Source organism: Martes martes, assembly GCF_963455335.1.
Source record: "Martes martes genome assembly, chromosome: 13".
Lineage (NCBI taxonomy): Eukaryota > Metazoa > Chordata > Mammalia > Carnivora > Mustelidae > Martes > Martes martes.
The window spans coordinates 19896825-19918649 of record NC_137901.1 but is presented as its reverse complement, the minus strand read 5'-3'; the positions used below and the strand labels follow the sequence as shown (position 1 = coordinate 19918649).

The 21825-nt window shown below is 40.8% G+C and overlaps 1 protein-coding gene across 18 annotated transcripts in view; it reads right to left on the bottom strand.

The window, feature by feature from the left end:
* Nucleotides 1-6818: 6818 nt before the first annotated feature.
* The window catches only part of TCF4 (transcription factor 4), a 347099-nt gene continuing 332092 nt past the window's right edge, over nt 6819-21825 (bottom strand). For 10 of the 18 annotated variants that reach the window (XM_080820860.1, XM_080820866.1, XM_080820861.1 and 7 more), the window contains 5 exons: nt 12938-13073; nt 11180-11342; nt 7953-8182; nt 7452-7592; nt 6878-7255 (listed from right to left, as the gene is read on the bottom strand). In XM_080820860.1, coding sequence (XP_080676986.1) covers nt 7456-7592; nt 7953-8182; nt 11180-11342; nt 12938-13073 — 666 coding nt within the window. In that variant the 3' untranslated portion in view covers nt 6878-7255; nt 7452-7455. Of the gene's footprint in view, nt 7256-7451; nt 7593-7952; nt 8183-11179; nt 11343-12937; nt 13074-21825 lie in introns of all 18 variants that reach the window. The other 8 variants (XM_080820864.1, XM_080820865.1, XM_080820862.1 and 5 more) reach the window with 1 other exon arrangement.

Sequence of the window (21825 nt, the reverse complement as noted above, 5' to 3'; positions counted from 1 at the left end):
TCTCAAGCCAGCAGGTCTGATTCTGCACGAGCATTTTCACTTTGCACTTGGCAAGTTTCTGCTTCCTTTTACAAAAATGTTCATGCCAACGTCAAAGCCATTTGACTTCTAAATATAGTGTAACAGATGTGAATGAGGACTGTATTATTTTCTGTGTTACACAAAGGGTCTTTCTTTCACCCAGTAAAGCCAGACACTCGTCCAGTTCTGGTTAAGCTCAGCCACCTCAATCAAGGTAAATGGGATTAGTTCTATTCCTTGTTCAAGCACTGAAGCTTTAGTTACCAGATACCAGATTTTCTTCAGTTAGGATCCGTGAACAAATGTCCATGCCTAGATTCTAGAGAGTTTCATCAACACCTTCAATCTGAATATGATACTGCATATGTATATACTTTTCTCTACACAGGGTTTCATTCATCTTTAAAGGGTCCCCAACCCAAAAATAACAAGCTCTGCTATAGACCCACACCTTCCATGGCAAAAACTTTAAGACAGCTGCTCTATTTAGGTAAAAATTCCATATCCTAATGTCAAGCATTGAAAGAAAATACCTAGGTAATGCTGCCTGATTGACTGTTTTGACCCCACAGCACCCAATGTACTTCTAGGGCTGCCCCTAACTGTACTTCTGTTTATAACTAGCATTCTTCCCAGTTGTGGCCCCGAGTCTTTCTTGCCTGAGGATCTGAGCCTGGCCATATTTGCTCATTACATTTTCCCAATTTAAAGGATCACTCAGAAATACGAAGGCAGCCCTGGCTCTCCTTGCCCTTCTAGTCCTCCCAAATTGGCCATATTTCTTTATAACACATGCTATGAACAGTGAACATGTGGACTTGTAACTAGTTTGAAGTAGGATCATGTCATATCGAACATGAGATCTTCTGGCTGGGGGAGCATTAAGGGTCCCAGGCGCAATTTACATGTGTGGTCCTGGAGGTGACTTTGATCTAAGCAGCATACCAGTTGTTGTGGTGGTGGTTTTCATGGTCTCCTTTCAAGGTGGCTCACAAATGTAATGTCTTAGGCTGTTAGTCAAGAGACAAGTGGTGTACAATTGAAGCCTACAACAGAAATTTCATTTGGTTTTATATGAGTGGATCCGATTACAAGGCAAAAAGTGATTCCCTGTTTCAGTTCGTTTGGATACTCTCCCCTTCCTCATCTCTAACATTGTAGGGATCTTCTTAGCTTTTGGATAATATTTTAGTTTCTCCAGCAATTTAACTTCCCTTTGAAAAATAAACCAGAGTTGAAGTTTAATGTTTAATGTGGTCCTTTTAAATAAAACATGATGTTAGTAGGCTGTGTATCATACACTGAAGTGGTGCCCAAGCTCGTTTCCCCCCTTTTTAGTTATATGGTCAAATATAATAACTAAAAGACTAAATGCTTGTGGCTCTTTTATATATATTTAAAACACACAGTAAGAACATAAGAACATCTCAAATCATTTGGAAGGAAAAAAAGGGGTTATCAACAAAAATCTTTGGAAATTTCATAAAATTTAAATATCTGCAAACAGTCCAACCAAAAAGGAAAAAAAAAAATCCCAACATTTGGCTATGGAGGGCACTTCACATGTGAACCAAATGGCGTTATAACATTTTCCTTCAGGTAAACTAGTCACTAAACTCCATTAGAAAGAATACAAGAGCAATTGGAGACATCCCCAAATACCACGTACTCGATTAGAACATTCTGTCATGAGGCGCTTATCTACCGCAGGCTTTCCTTCCCATTGCATACATTACTTTACATTTCTACCATGCAATGTTGAAACAGCCTCCGAGTCTTGCCAAGTAGAGTGTTGTCCATTCTACAAAAATATTAACTTACAGTACATAACACTGAATAATTTTAATCTGTACATTTTTTTCCCTCCCATCATAGGTGACACGCGTCAATTTGTACAAGTTTAGGAAAAACAAAAAACAAAAAAAACCCCACATCTGGTTGTTTACATCTGGATGAAGAGTCAACAGAGCCAACCAGAAGGGGTAGGGTGGCATAGTCTGAGAAAGTAGAAATACAGTGGAAGATTAATTGTGGTTAACAATATCCAGCTCTTCACAAAGTGATACAAAATAAATCATCTTAGATTTTTAACTGAAAAGATCGAGCTGAGAAGAAGGTTCTGCCAAACGGTCGACCAACTGATCCAAATGGGTAAGGCCGGCCTGACTTAGCAAAGCCTCAGCGTAACCAGACGCAGTTCAGAGCTCTTCAAATGCATACCTCCAGCGTACACGCACATTAATTATACTCCTTCAATTAGTTAATCCTCTAGACAGTTGTCTTTTTGTTTTGCATGCATCCCGTTCCATTTTCATTAAGGGCATCTCTTCCTTGGTCAATCATGTGCTTTGCTTTTCAATTTGATTTTGTTAATCTTTTTTTTTTTTTTATGTTTTGTTTGTTATGCTGTCAATACCTCCAACACTTGGAAAATGAAATATAGATGTGGTTTTACTGACAGAAGAGAATCAGGGCTATATGGACAATGCAAAATGAAATGAAACAAGTGTCAGAAACAGTTTATAAAAATGGCACATTTATTGCTACAGAACGGTCATGTACATGACTTCATCGAATAACTACAGATGGGAAACAGGTAATGGCCTAGACCAAGCTGGGTTTGTTTTTGTCTTGAAGGAACTCCAGCACACAACCTGTTTGGACACTTCTACAAATCAGAAATACACCAAAAACATGAAAAAATCGAGGCACTCAGCCACACATTGAAAACAAGGTGTAACTGTTTTATCTTTTTTTTTTTGAAATGTTTTCCCTTTTTTTCTTTTTTTAACAATTTTTTTTTAGTTTTTAATGCTGCAGCTATGTGTACAGTCGCAAAAAATTTCCCCGCTGCGACCTACAACTAAAAAAACAAAACGAAAACAAAAAAACAAAAACAACAAAAAAAAAACAAACAAAAAAAGCTACCATACAGTTTCATCTCAGTAACACATGGTAAAATAACATCTTTTAAATAGTAAAATAAAGTAACAAACTTTTACTCATAATGATTCCAAAAATCTACAAAGAAGAAATATTCAGAATCTGACAATTTTTTTTTGTAATATTCATGGTATAAAAGGATTGCTCCTGCGAAAAATAAGCCAAATATATTTTTATTTTTAAATTTAGTTTTTTTCCTACTAGGGTGTACTACAGTCTATTTTATAGCAAAAAGAGCACTAGACAAACAAAGCTTTATAACAAAAAGCCAGGCACTGATACATGGTAAATCTCTGCTTTTTTTTTTTTTTCTTATCTTCACTTAATTGCATCACAAGTAACAAGAATGAAAAAGGCCACAGTTCATATATTTTCACCATTACATATGTCTATAATACTTGAAATGAGTATGGCAAAACCAGCACTGCACAAACATGAGTCCACTTCAAGTCCCATGAGATAAGAGCATGTCTCCAAAGAAAAACAAACAAAACCAAAGCAAAATAAAAAGAGAGGCCTAAAGGCCTTGGTGCCCCATTGTGTTGGAATTCATCATATTCCATCTTGACCTTTTTTTTTTTGTTTTGTTTCCAGTCAGCCAGCAGACTAAATTTTTGTGCTTGTTTATGCTGAAATTGTCTCATTCCTGACTCAAGTTCGCTTTTGGACACAGATCATATTCTGCCTGTTGGATCCAAGACGAAAATCCTCTTAACCCCCGAGTCTTGGTTCAACTCCCTCCCCACCCCCCCCAACCCCTCATCAAAACAAAGATCACGAATAAAAAAAAAAAAATCAAGAAATAGGAAAAAGCGAAAAACAAAAAGGAATCGGAAGACTGAATCAGAACCAGTTGTGTTACTGGGTGGACTGACAGTTGTATAAACATTAGTGTTCCTTGCAGCTACACAGAAGACAAATGGTAAAAGTTTCTAGATGAACAGATCCCTATTCTGCATATTCATAAATTACTTGAATGTGGAGGTGGATCGACTGTTCCAAGTTGCTTTTAAAGTCCGCGTCTCGTCAACAGATCCCCAGCCTAAGTAGCATCAGATATACAGTATGGTATGGACCCTTAAGAAATTCTGTAGAGTACTCGAATCCTAACTGTCTTCTGCTAAGTATCATTCGAAAATCCAGCGCAGGATACCAATATCTTACCTGGGTTTGATAATTACAAAACAACGACAAGAAAAAACACACTAAAAAGGCCACATTCCCTTTCACCTTTTTCCCCTTTCTTTTCTTTCTATTTTTTTTTTTTTAATGGGGATACAGCCCAATTAATAGGTATAGGTGCAGATCATGTTTCTCCACCAAGCAAAAGTAGTGAGCAGCTTTTGGTGGCCATTAGAAAGTTTCTCGCTTATTTCCAAAGGGAATTCAACAATAGAGGTATTACATTACTGAGTAATGAATACGTCAAAGCTGGTGAACAATAAATTGCAGCTTTTCCTCTGTTTGAGTGAGAACAAAATATAAAGCACCAATTTAAAAAATAATCAACTACAATTTAATTTTTTTTTTTTTTTTTTTTTTTTTTTTTTTTGCTTTGCTTACAGGTTTGAAAAAACTTTAAATCAGCTCTAGGAAGCACCTTTATGATAACACATATCAAAAGTGCCATTCGTAAAATGTACATCAATGCAGGGAGTGTTTCCAGTTCCCTAAAGAGTAAACACCATATTTTCTTCTGTACACTTATCCTGAATGTGATCAGAGTAGACCTGCTTCCTCTATAATATTGTTCCTAGGGATACCCGCCTTGGTAGACTATACAAAATGAGTGCAGAATGTACCTCTAAAAGGAAATCTTCAACATACTGAGGGAACAAGTTACACATGGTTTCCATTGTTCAGGAGGAGGGGAGAGTATACAACAGTTGTCTTCCATGCCCTTCTTTGAGCCCCTTTGTTCATACATGTCACAGGCAAGCCTCAAAATAACTTCATGAAGTTTGATTTCTGCTATTCTCCTAAGGTTTGAATCCACCTCCACATTTTAGGAACTTATCAACAAATCAAAGTATTTTAGTTTTATCGCTACTGAACATATTTACAGTTTTCAACACACACACAGCTAATCAAAATGTTTATGGGTTTGTAAAAGATGACCACGTGGTAACTATCTTATTTGTTCTTACATTTTCGGAAATGAACATAAAATTCAGATTCTTGTAGCTCACTATTTCATTTAAATGAGACGTTTTTTAAACCACACAGTTTAAAAAAAAAAAACAACAAAAACTGATACAATGTATTAAAACACATAATAACAAGAGTCTACATGTAAAAATATAACTTTTACATACACAATCTCAAAATAATGATACGTTTGCCATTTGTTGCATAAAATTTACAAATGTATTTCATTACTATATAACTGGCAAAACAGGAGAACAGATGGAACATTTAGACCATTTCGATGGATTTATGGCATTTACTCAGTGCTGATAGGTGGAAAAACTACTTGAACAGGGATTTTTTTTTCTTAATACATGCCAAGATTGTGTGGCTGTAAAAATAGAAACGAGTTAGAGACAAAAGGATGCTGACAGATTCTTAACTAGGAGCACTATTTGTTTACTGCACTATACACCAAAGTCAATCATTATAAAGATTCACGATGGAAGTTGGTTCAATTGTGCCCAGACGTCAAAGCTAGCTATCTGATGAGTTGCTGTGCCATAGCTTGATCTATGTTTCTATCAAATATGTTAAGTATAAACTTCATTCATACTGGCCAGAGAAATACTGCACTACCCCTCCTCAAGAAAGTGCAACTTAATGCTTTAGGACTTATAAGGCTTGTTATAATGCTGCATGATGATTGAATATTGGCATTTTTCAGACGAAGGAGGAGGCAGTTAAGTCATCTACATCTTAGTAAACCCATTTTGAAAACAAAAAATCAAGAAAGCAACAAAATCAATCAGCTCTGTCACACTACTTGCAATTTTCTCATTTGATGGTTTTTGAACTTTGTTTTTTTTGTTTTTGTTTTTTTCCAAAAATCTGACCATGTATTCAGAAACGCCTCACTGCACACTACTTCGGCTACACATGTAGGTAACACTTGAATCATTTTGTTAAATCACAGCCACTTTGATTATGTTATGTTTCCGATGATATAAACATTGGAAGGCACAGTGGTAACATTGTAGCATTCTAACCTTGTACCTCTGAAAATCCCAGAATAGGGTCACAAACGCAACATTACGTTCAGACAAACTCTTTTTGCCATGTCTTGGTAATGCTGCTTGTAATATCTACACATGATGTGACTTTTAAGTCCTGTGTTCCCAAAAGACTGGAGAAACAACTTTCTACTTATTTATGAATGAAAAGCAACATTAGGGTCAGCATTTGATCCTGCACTACCCCTCCGGAAGCAGAGTTGGCACTACAGGTTACGATAACAAACCAGGGAAAGGGACAGAAATAAGACCCCCCGCCCCCAAAAAAAAGAAAAAACAAAAAAGAAAAAAGAAACAACAAAAAAGAAAAAAAGAAAAAAATCCATATTTACAGTAAAATCTTTCTTTTAAAAAAGTTAATCAGTACTATTTTTTTACAGGAGAAAAAAGTCTGAAACAAATGAACAAAAGCTTACCATAGTCACTAAATTTTTAATATATATTTATATATATATTTATATATATATTTGTCATAGGTCTATAAGATCCATCTGTTCCTCCTACCCTAAGGAATGGCTAATGTCATCACTTCGTTGTCATCAGGACGTTTGCTGGTTTTGTTACTAGGGCAGCCGAGCTTCCCTTATTCAATATCCAGTAATTATAAACACTAGCTGACTTGAATACCAACAAAAACGTTCATGTAGTTTTCTTCAGAAGTACACTTTTTCATTATTGCAAGTTTACAATTTTTTAAATTAAATATTTTTTTTCAGACTTACAAATTAATTATATTTTTTTTTTTCCAAAAGAAGTTTAGGCACAAATGCATTGCTCCACAGTGTGGAAAGATTGCCATTCAGTCTCTGGGCTGCGCCTCGGCCTGCACACGCCGCTTTGCACATTCTGAATGATATGTTAGAGGGTCGCCCCTCAAGTTGCACTTTTTTCTTTCTTTTTTTTTTGTGTGTTTTTCGGTTTTTTGATAATTGGGAATGCTGAAACCTCTTGCGTCTGCGATTCATAACTACTCAGACTTGTCTTATATTACAAAAAAAGGGGTTAAGGAGAAGTGTTTATGTGGGTTTAAGATAATACAGCTGTTAAGGAAGTGGTCTCTTGTATTAATGAAGCAATGTGGCAGCTTGGACCTGAGAAGGGAAAAAGAGAGGAGAATTAGTTCATACGCTTATCACAGAAGTAAACGTTTTATTTTTAAAACTTTTTCCCCCCCAAGGGAAAGAAAAGAAAATCTGTTCATTTGGGGGAAAGCTGACTTTCCTGAGTGACGCCTTGGCGAAGAGGGACCGGGGAAAGGGTTCCCGAAATGGCTGAGAACACACTTGCCCTTTTACATCTGTCCCATGTGGTTCGACGCATCTCCCATTCCAGGGTGCGGGCCCGCCAAGGACAGCGGGGGAGGCTCCGAGGACACCTTCTCCTCCTCCCTTCTTTTCAGACACGCGGCTTTCGGGTTCAGATTCCTTTCTGTGGAAGATGGAAGCAGAGCATTTGGTTAGCGCCCTGGCGTCTGGTAGAGGGCAGGAAGGCACTCTTCTGCGCACCTGCTGACCCTTTCTCCGAGTCTCTACGGGACAGAGCGAAAGGAAGAGCTAGGAAGGGCACGCGGTGATCCGAGGGGTCAGTCACTAGCACTAGTCCAACGACTGGGAATCCACGTGGCCGCGTCCTAACGTCGTCTGACTTGAAAGAGAAGCAAGGGGAGCCGCCTCCCAGATGCAGACGTGATCTGCCCTTGACCCAGCTGCTCTGCAGGATGCTCCAGGCCGGCGCGCCCATCCCCACCCACGGCGGGCTTCCCCCGGGAGGCCGCGGGCTGGTACTGACCTCGGACTTGCTGCTCCAGGCTGAGGATGACGGCCACGGCTTGGTGCAGGATCAGGAGCTTGGTCTGGGGCTTGTCGCTCTTGAGGTGGAGCTGCACCATGCGGCCGAGCTCCTTGAAAGCCTCGTTGATGTCGCGGACGCGCAGGCGCTCGCGGGCGTTGTTCGCCATCCTCCGCTCCTTCTCGCGCTCGGCCTTCTGCTCGGGGGTCAGGTCCTCGTCGTCATTATTGCTGTGGGACAGAAGGGATGCGACATTTTCTAATGGTGTGGGGAAAAAGAAGGTGTCTACATTAGTGTTGTTTTCTTCCAGAGTTTCCAGGGAACGTGTCCATTTCCGGCTGTTGTCCGTAGCAGGATTTTACATCCACTTGAACCTGGGACTGCTAAAACGGTGCTGACAATCCACACACAAGACATTCGGTTTCTCTGAGACATTCAACCCAAACAGAACAGGAGAGGTTAAAGTTAGGGCCCTGAGTGTGCCCCCGCTAATGCAGGGGCCAAAGGGCAAACACAGCTCTGATCAATGAGGCTACACTGTGGAAAGCAGGTCACGGCCAACTTAGCCTTTTGTCCATGTTTCACCATTAACGAGCTTTGAAGGCGTGCCCAATCCACTTAACGTATCTGAGTCATTTTCTCCATGCAGTTAAAAAAAAATGGTTAAAAACATCATGATCTTGCCTTCTCATATCACGGATGTTTGTCATCTTCAAAACAAGCTGGGAAAACCTGAGTTAACATCCACTACACAGAGCAAACAAAACAAAATACCAAGCACCTACTAGTTATAAATGACCATGATCTCATAGTGAGTCAAAAACGAAGTCCAAACGCTAATCTCTGATCATGAGAACCAAAATATTACATGATTCATAGCAAAGGCATGGTTGGAGCCAGTAGAATCTGGAAAGGCAAGATTACTTCTGTCTGTTTCTGGGTGTCTTGTTCACAGATTAGGAGCTTTTGAATGGAGGGCAAACAGGATGAGGGGCCATCTGGAAAACATGTCGTATGAAGTTTTCATGATATCAGGGCTTCAAATATTTCATGCGTGATCATATAAAGAAAAAGAGAGGCATGGGAGATGTGTTGTCTCAGAAAGCAGAACAAAACAGAGAACTCTGAGTGGTATAGACTGAGTTAACATGAGCAAGAAGCTTTTTGGGTATAAGAGATGTCATAAGAGATAGACAAAATGAAGGAAACTTCACCGAAAAGTAACAGCTTCCTCATTATATCAAATGATACGGAGGGGACCATCCGTAAGGATGTTAATCTAGAAGTTCAAGCACTGATCTAAAGGACCATGAAGGTTAAGCTCTCCTTGAAAACTCCATGAATCTGCGATGTGCCCAGAATAGAGATGTTAATCACGACATTTCAGATCAGGAAGACATGGGGTAAGTTATCTAGTCAATTCAATGCATGCTTAATGAACATTGGCTTAACATGTATGGATCTGAATCTTCCACTTTGGAGAATCTCTGGGTAGCTTCCAAATTGCACTAAGGACCGACTACAGCCGAGAAGCTCCAGTCAGTGAAAACTGGGAGTGGCATCCTTGGGTTGCAAGCACATGTTGCCAATACACATGATGTACATAAGCCAAGAACACTTGTAAGGGAGGGGAAGAGGAAGACACCAAAGGAAGATGCTTTAAGACTTGGCTTATCTCCCTGTAGGTTAAACTCCTTTCCAGATGGGACCATCCACCACCGAGGAGTGCTGGTGGACACACAACTGCCCCGAAACATGGGAAAAGGTTCTTCCTATGCCATCTGGTCCTTCTCACTTCTTCTGACGAACCCTCCTCCTCCTCCTCACCCATGACTTCTGCTGATGGTGAGGCAGCCACGGCTACCATGAATTCGCATCCACATCCAGCTACACAAACAGGACGTAGGACGTGAAATGAGAACAGAGCCAAATCTCTGCTGGGCCCGTCCTGAAGCTAAAATCTGGGCAACATTTTTAAACATTGAACAGGTTGCCACAGCTTTCACAACATTGCCTTGGAAAGTGGGAACTTGTTTTCCAAAGGTATTCAGGCTAATAACTAATTAGAGTTGGTTATTCACTCATAAGTATGAAATAGGTTGGTTATGCAAAGAAAACTGCCTAGCGTTGCCTTATATCACAGGCTTAGAGACATAAGCAAATGCCACGAGCGTAATCTTTTAAAAGAAGCGGGTTCTTAACGGCAAGTTAAAATGTTGTACTGAAATCTATACGCATAAGTCATATAGAATCTATATGCATAAGTCAAGGCCACTATTTAAATTACTAAGAACGGAGTGGACTGACAGAGGTGATGGGAGGGCTGCGAAAGCCCCCACCAGTGTAGCCATGAGCCAGGAAACTCTGCGGGGATGGTGGGAGGGGAGGGATAGGGAGCTTTTAGGACTTTTGGATAAGAAAATCTATCCCAAGTGGCATGTTCTTAATTCCTAAAGGACATTAGATCTAACCCTGAGAACAATAGCTTTTAAAAGGGGACGTGTAGTCACAGCACAATTGATTTAACTTACAAATAAAAACAACCAACGGAACTGAGGCAAAGAACCTGGGTGTCATGGTGTTCCAAACCCATCTGATCATCAGATTAGGATTCACATTCCAGGAAACAGATTCTAATTGTAAGATATCAGATTATTTTAGAAAACCAACCAGAAGCTATTTTCCTGCAGTTGTATTTTCTGTAGAAAGGAGTATCTGGGAGAAGAAAGTGAGCAACTTAGGTATTATCATCATCATCATCATCATTATTATTATATACCAACATGCTTAAGATAGAGCTGGGAAATCAGTATTTTCTCACGTTCGAGAGAAGAAAAAAGTCATAGTTGCATATACCTCAGTTGCATTTTCAACATGGCTAAGATCTCTTTTTAGAAATATTTTGGAAAGATCATTTCTGACCAAATTCGCAGAATAAGCATAGTTTTTAAAAAAATCAACCGTTTGCACTTGAATCGGTTACAAATTGTCTGCACTGCGTGCAATGAGCACGAGGTCCAAATTCGTAAGTGCAAAGACATTTTAGGCTTCACTAGAGGGCCGGTATCTTAAATGATACTTTAGCACCTCTAGAGCAAGCCTTGAAATTTCTTTTCAGCTGTAGATTTACCTGCCAGGAAAAAACTGAATAGTTTCTTCCTGTTCTGTTCACTTCATCAAAGTCCAATAAAGGAATTAAATGAAGCGACAGTATCATATACTGTTACCTAGATCTTGACCTAGTAATCGATTTGATATCCTTCTTGTCGTCATCTAACTTCTTGTCCTCGGAAGACTTCGTGTCCTGAAGGTTCTCATCACCCTCGTCGTCGGATTTGATCTCAGAGCTGCCGGAGGAGACGCTCTGGCCCTGCAATCCTGGTGGCATGCCTGCAGGAAAAGGGAGAGAGAGAGAGAGAGAGAGAGAGACCACGTGACGCTTGCACGGAAGACCCGAGGCACCAGCACACGCTCTGCGGATTGTGGAGCTGTGGCTATATACCCTTCAGCTGCTGAACGGTGATCCTCCTGCCGTGGTTGTTTTTTTTTTTTTTTTTTTTAATGCTATCTGGTGAAGTTTCAAAAATGCACCTGTGGAAGCAAGTTCTCTCTGCATTGGCTCTGAGGTTAAATTCTATTTTGCAATCTTTTGGAGTAGATGGTAATTTCACTGTCTACAAAACATCAACTTAATTGCAATGAAAATCATAATCATGAAAATCACACACCTCAATGTTCTGATTAAGAACCCAAGTAAATATCAGCTATTATATTGAGTTTCTTCCATATGCAATGATTTAATAGAAAAATGTCCTTAAAATATAATTCCCAGGGAGTACGCTAAATATGTACAGTCAAGGCTTCAATAGATACCCTAATGATATTCTGAAATTAGGCTTCTCTTATCCTCGAGGAGTAATCAGCATTTAAAAATGGTACATATGGAAAGCAGTTAGCTGCTCGCTGAAGAAATTTCTAGCTTTAACCACTGCTCAACTTTCAAGATCACAATGCATTTCAACTTTCAAGATCACAGTAGATTTTAAAACGTGACCCTCGTGTATCCACTTATTTCTAAGGTAGAAGCATGTCTATTGGGTATTCTCCTCTATTCATAGGCACTCCAAATTTGGTCTGTGGTCCAGAAGCAACCTTATCGCCAGAGCTCTTCAGAGATGCAGAATTCCAGACCTCCTGAATCGAAATCTGCATTTTAACAAGATCCTCAGGTCATGCCTGTGTACGCTAAGTTTAAGAAGCGGTGATCGTCTCTTTCTCCACATATATAATTAATACTCAGATTTGTACAATGTTTAGCAGGTGAAAAAAGCTTCTGCCTATCCCTGTGGCAGTGTTAGCATCTTTATTCCAAACATGGAGGGAGGGTAATAAGAGAAGGTTATTTAAGGGTCTGCAAGTCCCCCGGCCAGGCGGTAGCCCAGGGAGCAGGGGACCCAGGTCTGACCCCTGCGACGTCACTCCCCGGGGTCATGAAAAGCTGCCTGGTACCCGTGGTTTGAGGCAATCGTTGCGGGGCGAGATGAAAAGAGTGACAATCATTCCACCAAGTTCCAGTTTTGAAACATACCTACATTTCCTTCGCTCTTAAACGACAAAAACAATTTCCTTCCTTCCTCTTCATTTGGAAATATCATGTTCAGGCTACAACTAACCACATTAGAGGACCTGAATGAGGAAAATGTGGAAATAGCTAAAATAAAATTTCCTCTCATCAGGCTGTTGTCTCATTCCCCGCTGAGAGAGGCCCAGGATTTCAGAGGATGTTTGAGCAAAACAGTTCCTGAAGAAACACAATTAGCCGGCTACGTTCTAACTACTTTCCCATTTGCTTACCATTTTTGTACCAAATCTGATTCTTGGTTTTTTGCCCGCGCTTCCTGAGGGACGAATGCCAAGGACGCCTGGGATCAACACTGGAGTTTATTGTCTAAGCGAGGGCAGGGTGCCTTCGGAGGCGGACCTACCTCTGTAAGGGTCCTGGGGTGGGTTCAAATCAGGGGAAGTTGCAGACTGGACAGGAAGCTGTGGAACTGGAACCTGGTTTGGCACAAGAGAATGGCTGCCTCTCAGGGCCACGCCGTCTTCACGATGGGCCCCAACCTGAAAGGGTGAGAGGAACCGGAGAGTTTAGCGGGGACCAGAGGGAGGGCAGCGAGGACCTGCGGAAGGAAGACCGGCCTCGAGAAACGAGACTCCCAAATGCCTTTCACTAGAGGGCGCTGAAGGACCACACTTGCACCTCCAGTACCCGGCAAAACCCTTCACGCTCAGTACGATGCCGTGCTGTACATCCAGTGACAAATATGGCAGAGTAGCTCAGGCAGGTAAAACGTCAAATTGTCTCCCAGGGTGCTGCAGTAGAGCGCACTGATTCGTACCCATCTGTCTTCTATCATGTCCGCCAACAGATCTGACAATTATCTTAATGCCCATATGCTTAATTGTGGGCTTCTCAATTCCCCCATTGCTATCGGAAATCCTACAGGAATTTCAATTTGGCATTCGACTTTCATTTCAGGGGATAAGATTCTCAGGCCTGCCATTTTTTTTTCCATAATACCAGCTAAGCCTCTGACAGCGGAAGCTACAGCAGTATGGGACACAGCCCCTGCTCGGTACAAATATAATAAAATGTCACCTGGCTTTCCAAAACTGGCAGCCCATTCCAAATTAATGTTTACTGCACTTCATCAGCTGCTGAGTTCCAAATCCAAAGGGGGACCGTTTCTGCCAATGCCACCACACCGGAAAATGTACCAATAAAGGTTTTATTAAACACACCAGTAATGCCATCATTGCCATGCAAAGATGTTTGGACATTTTTCCATTTTTTTCCTCCCACTATTCTGATCCTAGAAAGACACCATACTGTAAACACTCTTTAGGTTTCCATGAATAAAATTACAGAATACAGCATGATGACTTGGTCTGGAAGAATTACTGCTGAGCTTTTTATTAACTACTACTACCCACTCTGGGGTCCAGAGATGTTGCACTAGTGACAGTGAGACAGCCATTGAGGACTTTATAGCTTAACGCCTTAAAGCAACACCATTAAGCATTTGCAAACCAAGAGGAACAGGACTAGCTGACATTTTCGTTTGCATTTCCAAGGAGTTATTCTCCGAGCCTATTGTTGGGTGAACATGGATGCAGGACAGTGGGTCTGACACTAAAAATATTTATCCATGGATTTCTACCGCTACGAATCAAAAAGTTTATTTTTTTTCCAATCCAAAAACAAAAACCCTACAAAGCAGAATCTTCCCTCTTTTTGCTGCCAAATGTTTTAAAAGAGTGTTTCCAAAGAACGCAACAACAATAAGAATCTGAACTGACAACAATAAAATTCACAGAACCGAAGGAAGCACATTCTATCTAAAGGCAACCTAGTATAAAGTATCACCATTATATAATCCAAAACAGCACAGAAGGAAATAACTCGGGGGGAAGGGGAGGGATCGCGTAAATCATACTAATTGTTCAGGTTCAAAATATACCAAGAATATAAAGGATTTAAAGATTCGTAAGGGGCGCCTGGGTGGCTCAGTGGGTTAAGCCTCTGCCTTCGGCTCAGGTCATGGTCTCGGGGTCCTGGGATCGAGCCCCACATCGGGCTCTCTGCTCAGCAAAGAGTCTGCTTCCCCCTCTCTCTGCCTGCCTCTCCGCCTACTTGTGATCTCTGTCTGTCAAATAAATAAAAAATATTAAAAAAAAAAAAAAAGATTCGTGAGCATCGGGGAGTATAAATGAATGCTGTGGCTAAGAGTCCAGGGCTGTCTGCCACCTGTGTGCCTGCGTCCCTTCCCAGAACATTCTGAATGGTGGCTATTTCGCTTCTATGTGGGTGCTACAGATGTAAGGGGACCTCCTAAAGCAGCCCATTCCATTTTAATCACAAGTTGGCCTCCTTGTACATTCCACCCACTGATTCTAGTCTCAACTTCTGGAGTTCCATGGAACAAGTGCAAACCCCCTTTGTCTAGGCGACGCCCCCACCAGGCCACGGCAGTCTCCTCTGGTAACTGACGCCAGATCACTTCCAGGCAGGTCAGGCCTACCGGATGCCCCCAACCATTTCTCACTCGCTCTTCGTCTGTTTTTATATTCGTTCCAAACAAAAGAGTGATAGCTATTTCCCATTCAGGTTTTGATTTGCCATTTTTATATTTGTGCATCTAGAGGACTCATTCGATCGATGATTATCCTTTCAATCTAAGGTGTCAACTCGTAAGGATGAATTTTCAGGGCTTGATCAAACGGTAGCTCTTTGAGTTTGTCAATCAACGTTAACGCAAATAATTACCATAGTGCTGATTCGTATTTATTGGTATTCCCATTGGGTTTAATCTCTTAAATTTCCATAGAAGATGACTGTGAATTGGAATCACTGAAGGTAACCACAGGTTTGAGTCTAGCAAAGATGTAAATCCCTTTTATGTTAAAATCATTCTCTTAAAACACTCAAGCTTTCCTTGTAAGCATCCATGATGTAATTTAAAGTTACTATTTTGCTTTTCACTTGAAATACATTCATATATTGATCCTGAATTTCTTTCTTTCCTTCTAGATCACATTCAGATTAGTTTTTACAAGAGGAAAAAGAGCCCACAACGAATTATCTTTATACTTTCTCTGCCTCAACTACTATGAAAGACTGAGTAAAAAGAATAAAATAACGAGAGCCAACAATATCTAGATTTTTAACTGTAACTGGCTTCTTTGTTAGCTGTGTAACCATGGACAAGGTATTCAAATCCCAAATGGGAAAATAACACCAGGTGATAGAGAATGAGTCCCATGTTTATTGCAAAGGGAGGTAATATGCAAAGCAACTATTATATAATAGGTACACAGTAATTATAGATACTGTTATGTGAAACTATCTGAAAATACCTGCATATGACATAAAAATAAGAGTCTGTGGAGTTCAAACACCTTCAGAACACAAGCTACCTTCATTCATGATCATCTTTGCACTCTCTGTCTCTATTTTGTTCACATGCATTTGATTCTAAATCCTCTTGCACAATGAGAGTAAAATCCTAAATGATATTGTGAGTATGTTTGACAATTATAAAATATGTTTGGTCCAACTATATTTGTTTGGATTTTAGCTATACATATTACACCTAACTTTATCTATTTTCTATAGATCATCTTAGCTCATCTCAAATATACCTAATCATTTTCCATAAAGGAAGTTGGGAATGAAGTTACTCTTTTTTTTTTTTTTTTGAGAAAGAGAGAGAAAGAGCATGCATGCCTGTTCTATCTCTTGACCTTGAGATCATGACCTGAGCCCAAATCCAAGAGTCAGGCACTTAACTGACTGAGTCACCCAAGTGCTCCTGCTCTTGGTGTTTCAAGGCCTCCCTTATAAACTATGTACTTTCTGGGTCAAATGAATGAATGATGATGGGTCCAGATCCATGTGGTACTGAGCCTGATTCGTCAGGATCAATTCCATTGACTGGGACTGTGGAATCGTATTTCAAAGAATTAACCTTGCTTTGTTTGTTTCCTTGGGCACAGGCAGCCTGTCCTAACCCCGTTTACTTCTCTTTCAGAAACAGCATTTCTGGTCACATAAGAGACAAGGAAAGAAAGATAGTGGATGGCTAGCCCACTCCATCACCAGAATCCCTCTGAAACAGAAGGAGGAGCCAGGTGTACATACAAGGGTCAGGGCTCATCCATCTTCCAAATAATAAATATGTAATAATATAAATTAGAAAAAAGCAGATTCCTTCAACCCACAAATCAATTCTAGGGATAGCACCTATTTTTAGAAAATCTATACTTCATTAAAGCCCTATTTGGATAACGTTTTCATCTAGGTAAGCAATAAAGTTAAAAGCCAGCCTAAAGAAGAAGTTAATTTTATCAATACTGATTGTCATTTTTTTTGCAATCTTTAAGAATAGTCTTCTTAGTTACATACAATATGGTTTTAGATACACTTAGGCTGAATGTAAAAGACAAAACTAAAATCTCAAAATTATTCCATAAGTGTTCCTTGATTGACCCAAGAGAACATTTGTTAATCCAAGAAATACTTACTAATCCAGTTTCGTGCTTGTCGCTCCAGGAGGTGCTAGGGAGAGGACGGCGAATAACTTGGATGTCCTCATAGAGCTTACAGTGATCCTCTGAGGCAGTTTTGGGCACTGATTAATTTAGTGTGGCGGTTTTAACAGTAAGTCTCTCAAAGGAAAGGGCATTCATCATGATTTCTGTAATTTGGGTTTTGGACCCAGAGAGCTCTTTGGACTTGAGGCCACTCCTTATCTTTCATGGGCCATTCCAGCCTCTCACGTACCTCTGCCTCTCTGGCTTCTGTCGCCTCATGGCTACAGCCTGGACTCTCCTCCCTTCATGCATCTCTCAGTACATTCTTTCAGGTTCTGTACCTGCTGCTAACTCCCTGTCTTAGTATTTCTGAGCTCAGAACGCCCAGATCATCTGATGGTAAGCTCCTCATTTTGAAGCACCCATGGGCTATCCCTTGAATGGGCCACTTTAGGGCCAGGTGTCCCCATGAACTGGTTCAATGAGCTACAAAAGAAGAGGTGAGCTCATGTGGTCCGAGCATGGCTGCCCCTTCTGCCCAGATAGCCTGTCCCCCAAATCATGGCTCTTGGGTGTAAATATCTAAGTCATCCTGCATCTCAGGTCAAGGTGTAGTCAAACCCTGACACAGCTATCTAAATTCTTCCATGTTAATTTGTCATTGGGAATAACTGAATATCTTTAGAAGTACATTACTTCTTTTGAATCCCAAAAGCACCATAAAATTTTAAATAACCTTACTTTCCAAGGGAAGAATTGATATATTAATTAGAAGCACTTTCCACTCACAGAATAGAGACTAAAAGGGCTTGTGAAACTTGGAGCCCCGTTAGGCCAAACTCTCCATTTTACAGAGAAGAAAGCTAAGGTTGGAGATAGTTAAGTGACTTGGCAAACGTCTAGTAAGAAGAGTAAAACAGGATTTGAGCTCAGAAAACTTATAACAGCATCAAACAATTTGATTTGGGGTGTGTGTGTGTGTGTGTTTCTGTGTGTTTCTGTGTGTGTGTGTGTGTGTGTGTGTGTGAACAGAGTTAAGGGACAAAGGGGGTTTACTTCCTGGAGCTTTTGTTTCCGAAAGTGTGCATACATGTACATAGATATGTGTGTGTATAGATATGGATGTGAAAACCATTTTCTTTTTCTCTATCACAGGGGAAAAACCACCACAGCTCATCACCGATGGCCAAGGCCAAGATGTGTAACTAAATTATAAAATTTAATATTTGCCACAACTCCTCCAACATAAACAGATTTAAAAGACATGCAGCCTCAAATTAGGGGGCTGTTGGCAAGGCTGTTGTAATGTGGGGATGCGCGTAGCGTCCTGGTAAATATCCTTATCCTGATCCTTGAGCTCACAACAAACACCACAAACAAAAAAGACATTCAGTGTTTCTGCTCTCTTTGTTTCCAGGGAGTATTGTGAAAGTAATTATTCTGTTGTATTTAAGAGGCCTATTTCATGGATGGGAAAATGTATTAAATTTCATTTGGCAGTTATTCAATCCTTGTTAATGTTATCTCCAGAGATAACTGCTTCAAAGCCGGCTTTCAGACCTCCGTTCCTTCTCTTCTACCATAATCCTTCTAAAAGAGTGTAGGACAGGAACTTCGGGAAACTTGTCATCAATTTCTGGGCCAAGCAACATTGATACAAAACTCGACAGGCTACCAGGAACTTTTTGGTATAGCAAAAGAAAAGTCTGTTATTAATGGTATCTGGGTCAAATGTTTCCTTTTGACATAGGTGTTTTTTAGAAAGAAGAAACAAAATAAGGAAATGGGACAAAGAAAAAAAAAGACCTGGTAACTTTTACTTTTCTCTCTTCTCTTTCTCTTCTTCCACAAACACGAAAGAAAAGTTGATGGGCTTTCATTGTCATTAGACACCCACTGACACAGAAAGCAGTGTGGATGTCTGAACGGTCATCTCCCCACGAAACATCAATCACACGTGACAGTTGGAGAGCGCTCGATTTCAGTCTCAATGATCTCTCCAGATCTCCCTCATGTTAGAGGAAAGCAAACTTATTTTCCCAAATGTGCAAAACACCGTTTAGTCCAAAAGTGCATCTTTTAAAGAGGTAGGAAGCGGCCATGCAGACTTTAATGGCTCACAGATGGCTCACGGAAGTTCACGGAACGGCAGCAGCGGACGCGTTCTGCGGGGAAACAGTCCCGGGGGCACTGAGACGCGGTGGGAAACGAGACCCGCCTCTAATAACCAACTCCTTTGTGCGAGAAAGCCCTAACATCTGGGACGCCCTTCAACCACAAACATCACTTCCATATTTCTCAGTTGAAAAACTTATCAGATGACTTTTTAAAAACTCCTGTGATTAGACATTTAAAGGACTCTTCACTAAAGTCAGAACCGATGCAATTCTTTTGTTTGGATTTTGATTCTTGGGAGATGTTTATTAGGGAAAGACTCCCTCACTCCAGAGGACACCTGTTTCTTCCCCCCAGAAATCTCACAGCTTCGCTTACGCTTTGCCTGAAATTTAAGGTAATTCCTCATTGGGCAATTCTAGGGAGGTTTCTTTAATTTTTATTCCCCAGATGATAAAATAATTTTCCAGAGGGCTTAAACATGATGTAAATGACCCTGACTTGGCAGGCCTGACCTGTCACGTGATCAGCTAGGCCGAAACTCCCAAGAATGTCCACCAAAATGGTTAAAATGAATGATTCTGTGATTTAATTCAAGAGATGCAAATGGGTGTTATCTGATTTCAGTTCATCTTTTTTTTTCTCTTAACTCGTAACGTTCCATCTATCAGACCTGTTTCATTTCTCTCCTCTGTATCTCCACCCTCCGCCCTCAAGTCTCTACATGACTTTCCTACAGTGGAAACCATAACTGGATGTGGTCCTCCGAGCGAGAACCTCAGCAGGTGGTTCGCGGAGTCCCTATCATCCCTTCCGGCCCCGGGTAGCAGGTTACTAAGTAGTTTGTAGGGAACTAAACTTACTCCATGCCTAGTGAACCAAGTCTATGCAGCACAAAGATGATGGTGAAATTGTGCACTGACTGGTACGTAGCTTCTTTTGTTTGGCCTGAAGGAAAAGACGATTATACACCTGATGTGTGCTTGGGAGTTCCGATCCCAGCGTACGAACACACCTGCGAGCTTGTGCACAACCACGGGGCTGGATTCCATACAAGTTGGTCTGCAGCCAGCCAAGGAGGTCAACCCCTAGGGATTTAGCTGTACCTAACTGGCCTTTCTTTTTTAATGCCTTTCTTATCATCCAAGTAACACAGGCTTATTGTAAAATATTTGGAAAGGAAGTGGAAGAGTAACGAGCCTAATGAAACATTCCCTCCCCATCACCTCCTAAATATTCCCCTTCTGAATGCTTTACTCTTTGCCCATAACCCTTGCATGTCAAGGTTCCAGCACAGCTTTCCATCGTTCTGTGGATCAAGTCTAAGATCGATACCTTGTGCACCTGTGTCCTTCACCTGGACACTGGAGGACCGTTCCAGTTCCCTCCTGTTTCCAAGTTCCTGCATCTCCAGCTTCGGTTACCCACTCATGGTTCCCCATGTGCTGCGTTCGCTCCCGTATCGGCAAGGCTCTTAAGCCAAGCCCTCCCTGTTCTGCCTCCCAGAGCCGGTTTCCTCTGCACAACTCACCAACCACTTCTCTTTTGTTAGTCCCACAGATCCCTGTCTTTGCACTCCTTGTCGGTTGTTTGGGTCTCCAGCACTCTCATCATTGCTGGACCCAGACAGGGCTCTCCCCTGACTGTTCATTGTGGACCCCTCCACCCCCACCCCGTGAAGATCCACGCAAGGACAGTGCTTGATAAGGCAAGACATACACTTCAATGCTTCTGTTTTTCTGCCATGCATAAAGCCCATTCTCGTCTTGAGATGGAAGTGTCCCAAGGGCAGGGACTGGGTGTACAGGTCACTGTGTAGCACTGTAATATTTTATATTATAACGTGCAGTTGGGTGCTTTGTAAATAGTCAATGACGACACGAGTGGCACAAACCTGTGAGACTGTTTCTGAAATCGAAAACCTTTTGATATTGTCAACTACACATTTTGCATGTTTCTATCAAAAAATAAACATTTTGTTTAATTCAACAAATGCCTCTAAATGTGTGCTACGTGCAAGGCACGATTTAGGTATTTGTAGAAGAAATGACAAACGATAGACACATCTATCATTTACAGGTTCCTACATCTTAATGGTGGAGCCATTTAAGACAAAAGAAAGTGAATGTCATGAGGGAGTACCAGGTTGTGCGGGGTATTAAAGGATGGGCGAAAATGTTCCAAACTGAGAAACCAGGGACTTCTTCAAGGAGGTGGCATTTCAGATAGGCTCTGAAGGATGGGTAGATTTTTGATACAAATTATTCAAAAAAATTTTTTTAAATGGACACTTAACATCGATGAGGTAACATCTCAACTTTAAATCAAAGTTTCTATTTTTACATCAAGAAGTGGCATTATTTTGATATTATAGCTATACGAAGACGCAGCTAAGGGCTGCACATTAACATGTTTTCATGTTGTCAGACTACATATTTTGGACAAAAGGCAGATTTTTGTAAAGCCCATTAAAAACCTCACCGGCTCTACTACAAAGTGAACAACACAGGGCATTTCGGACACAAATGGTGCCTCACTGTGTGTGTGTATTATTGACCCAAATGATTCACTCTTATTTCACTGCAGTGAAGTCTTTCATCTCCCAGCTATACAATAATAGTTTCCATATGACCAGTGGCTCTGCTATAAATAAGATCAAAAGCAA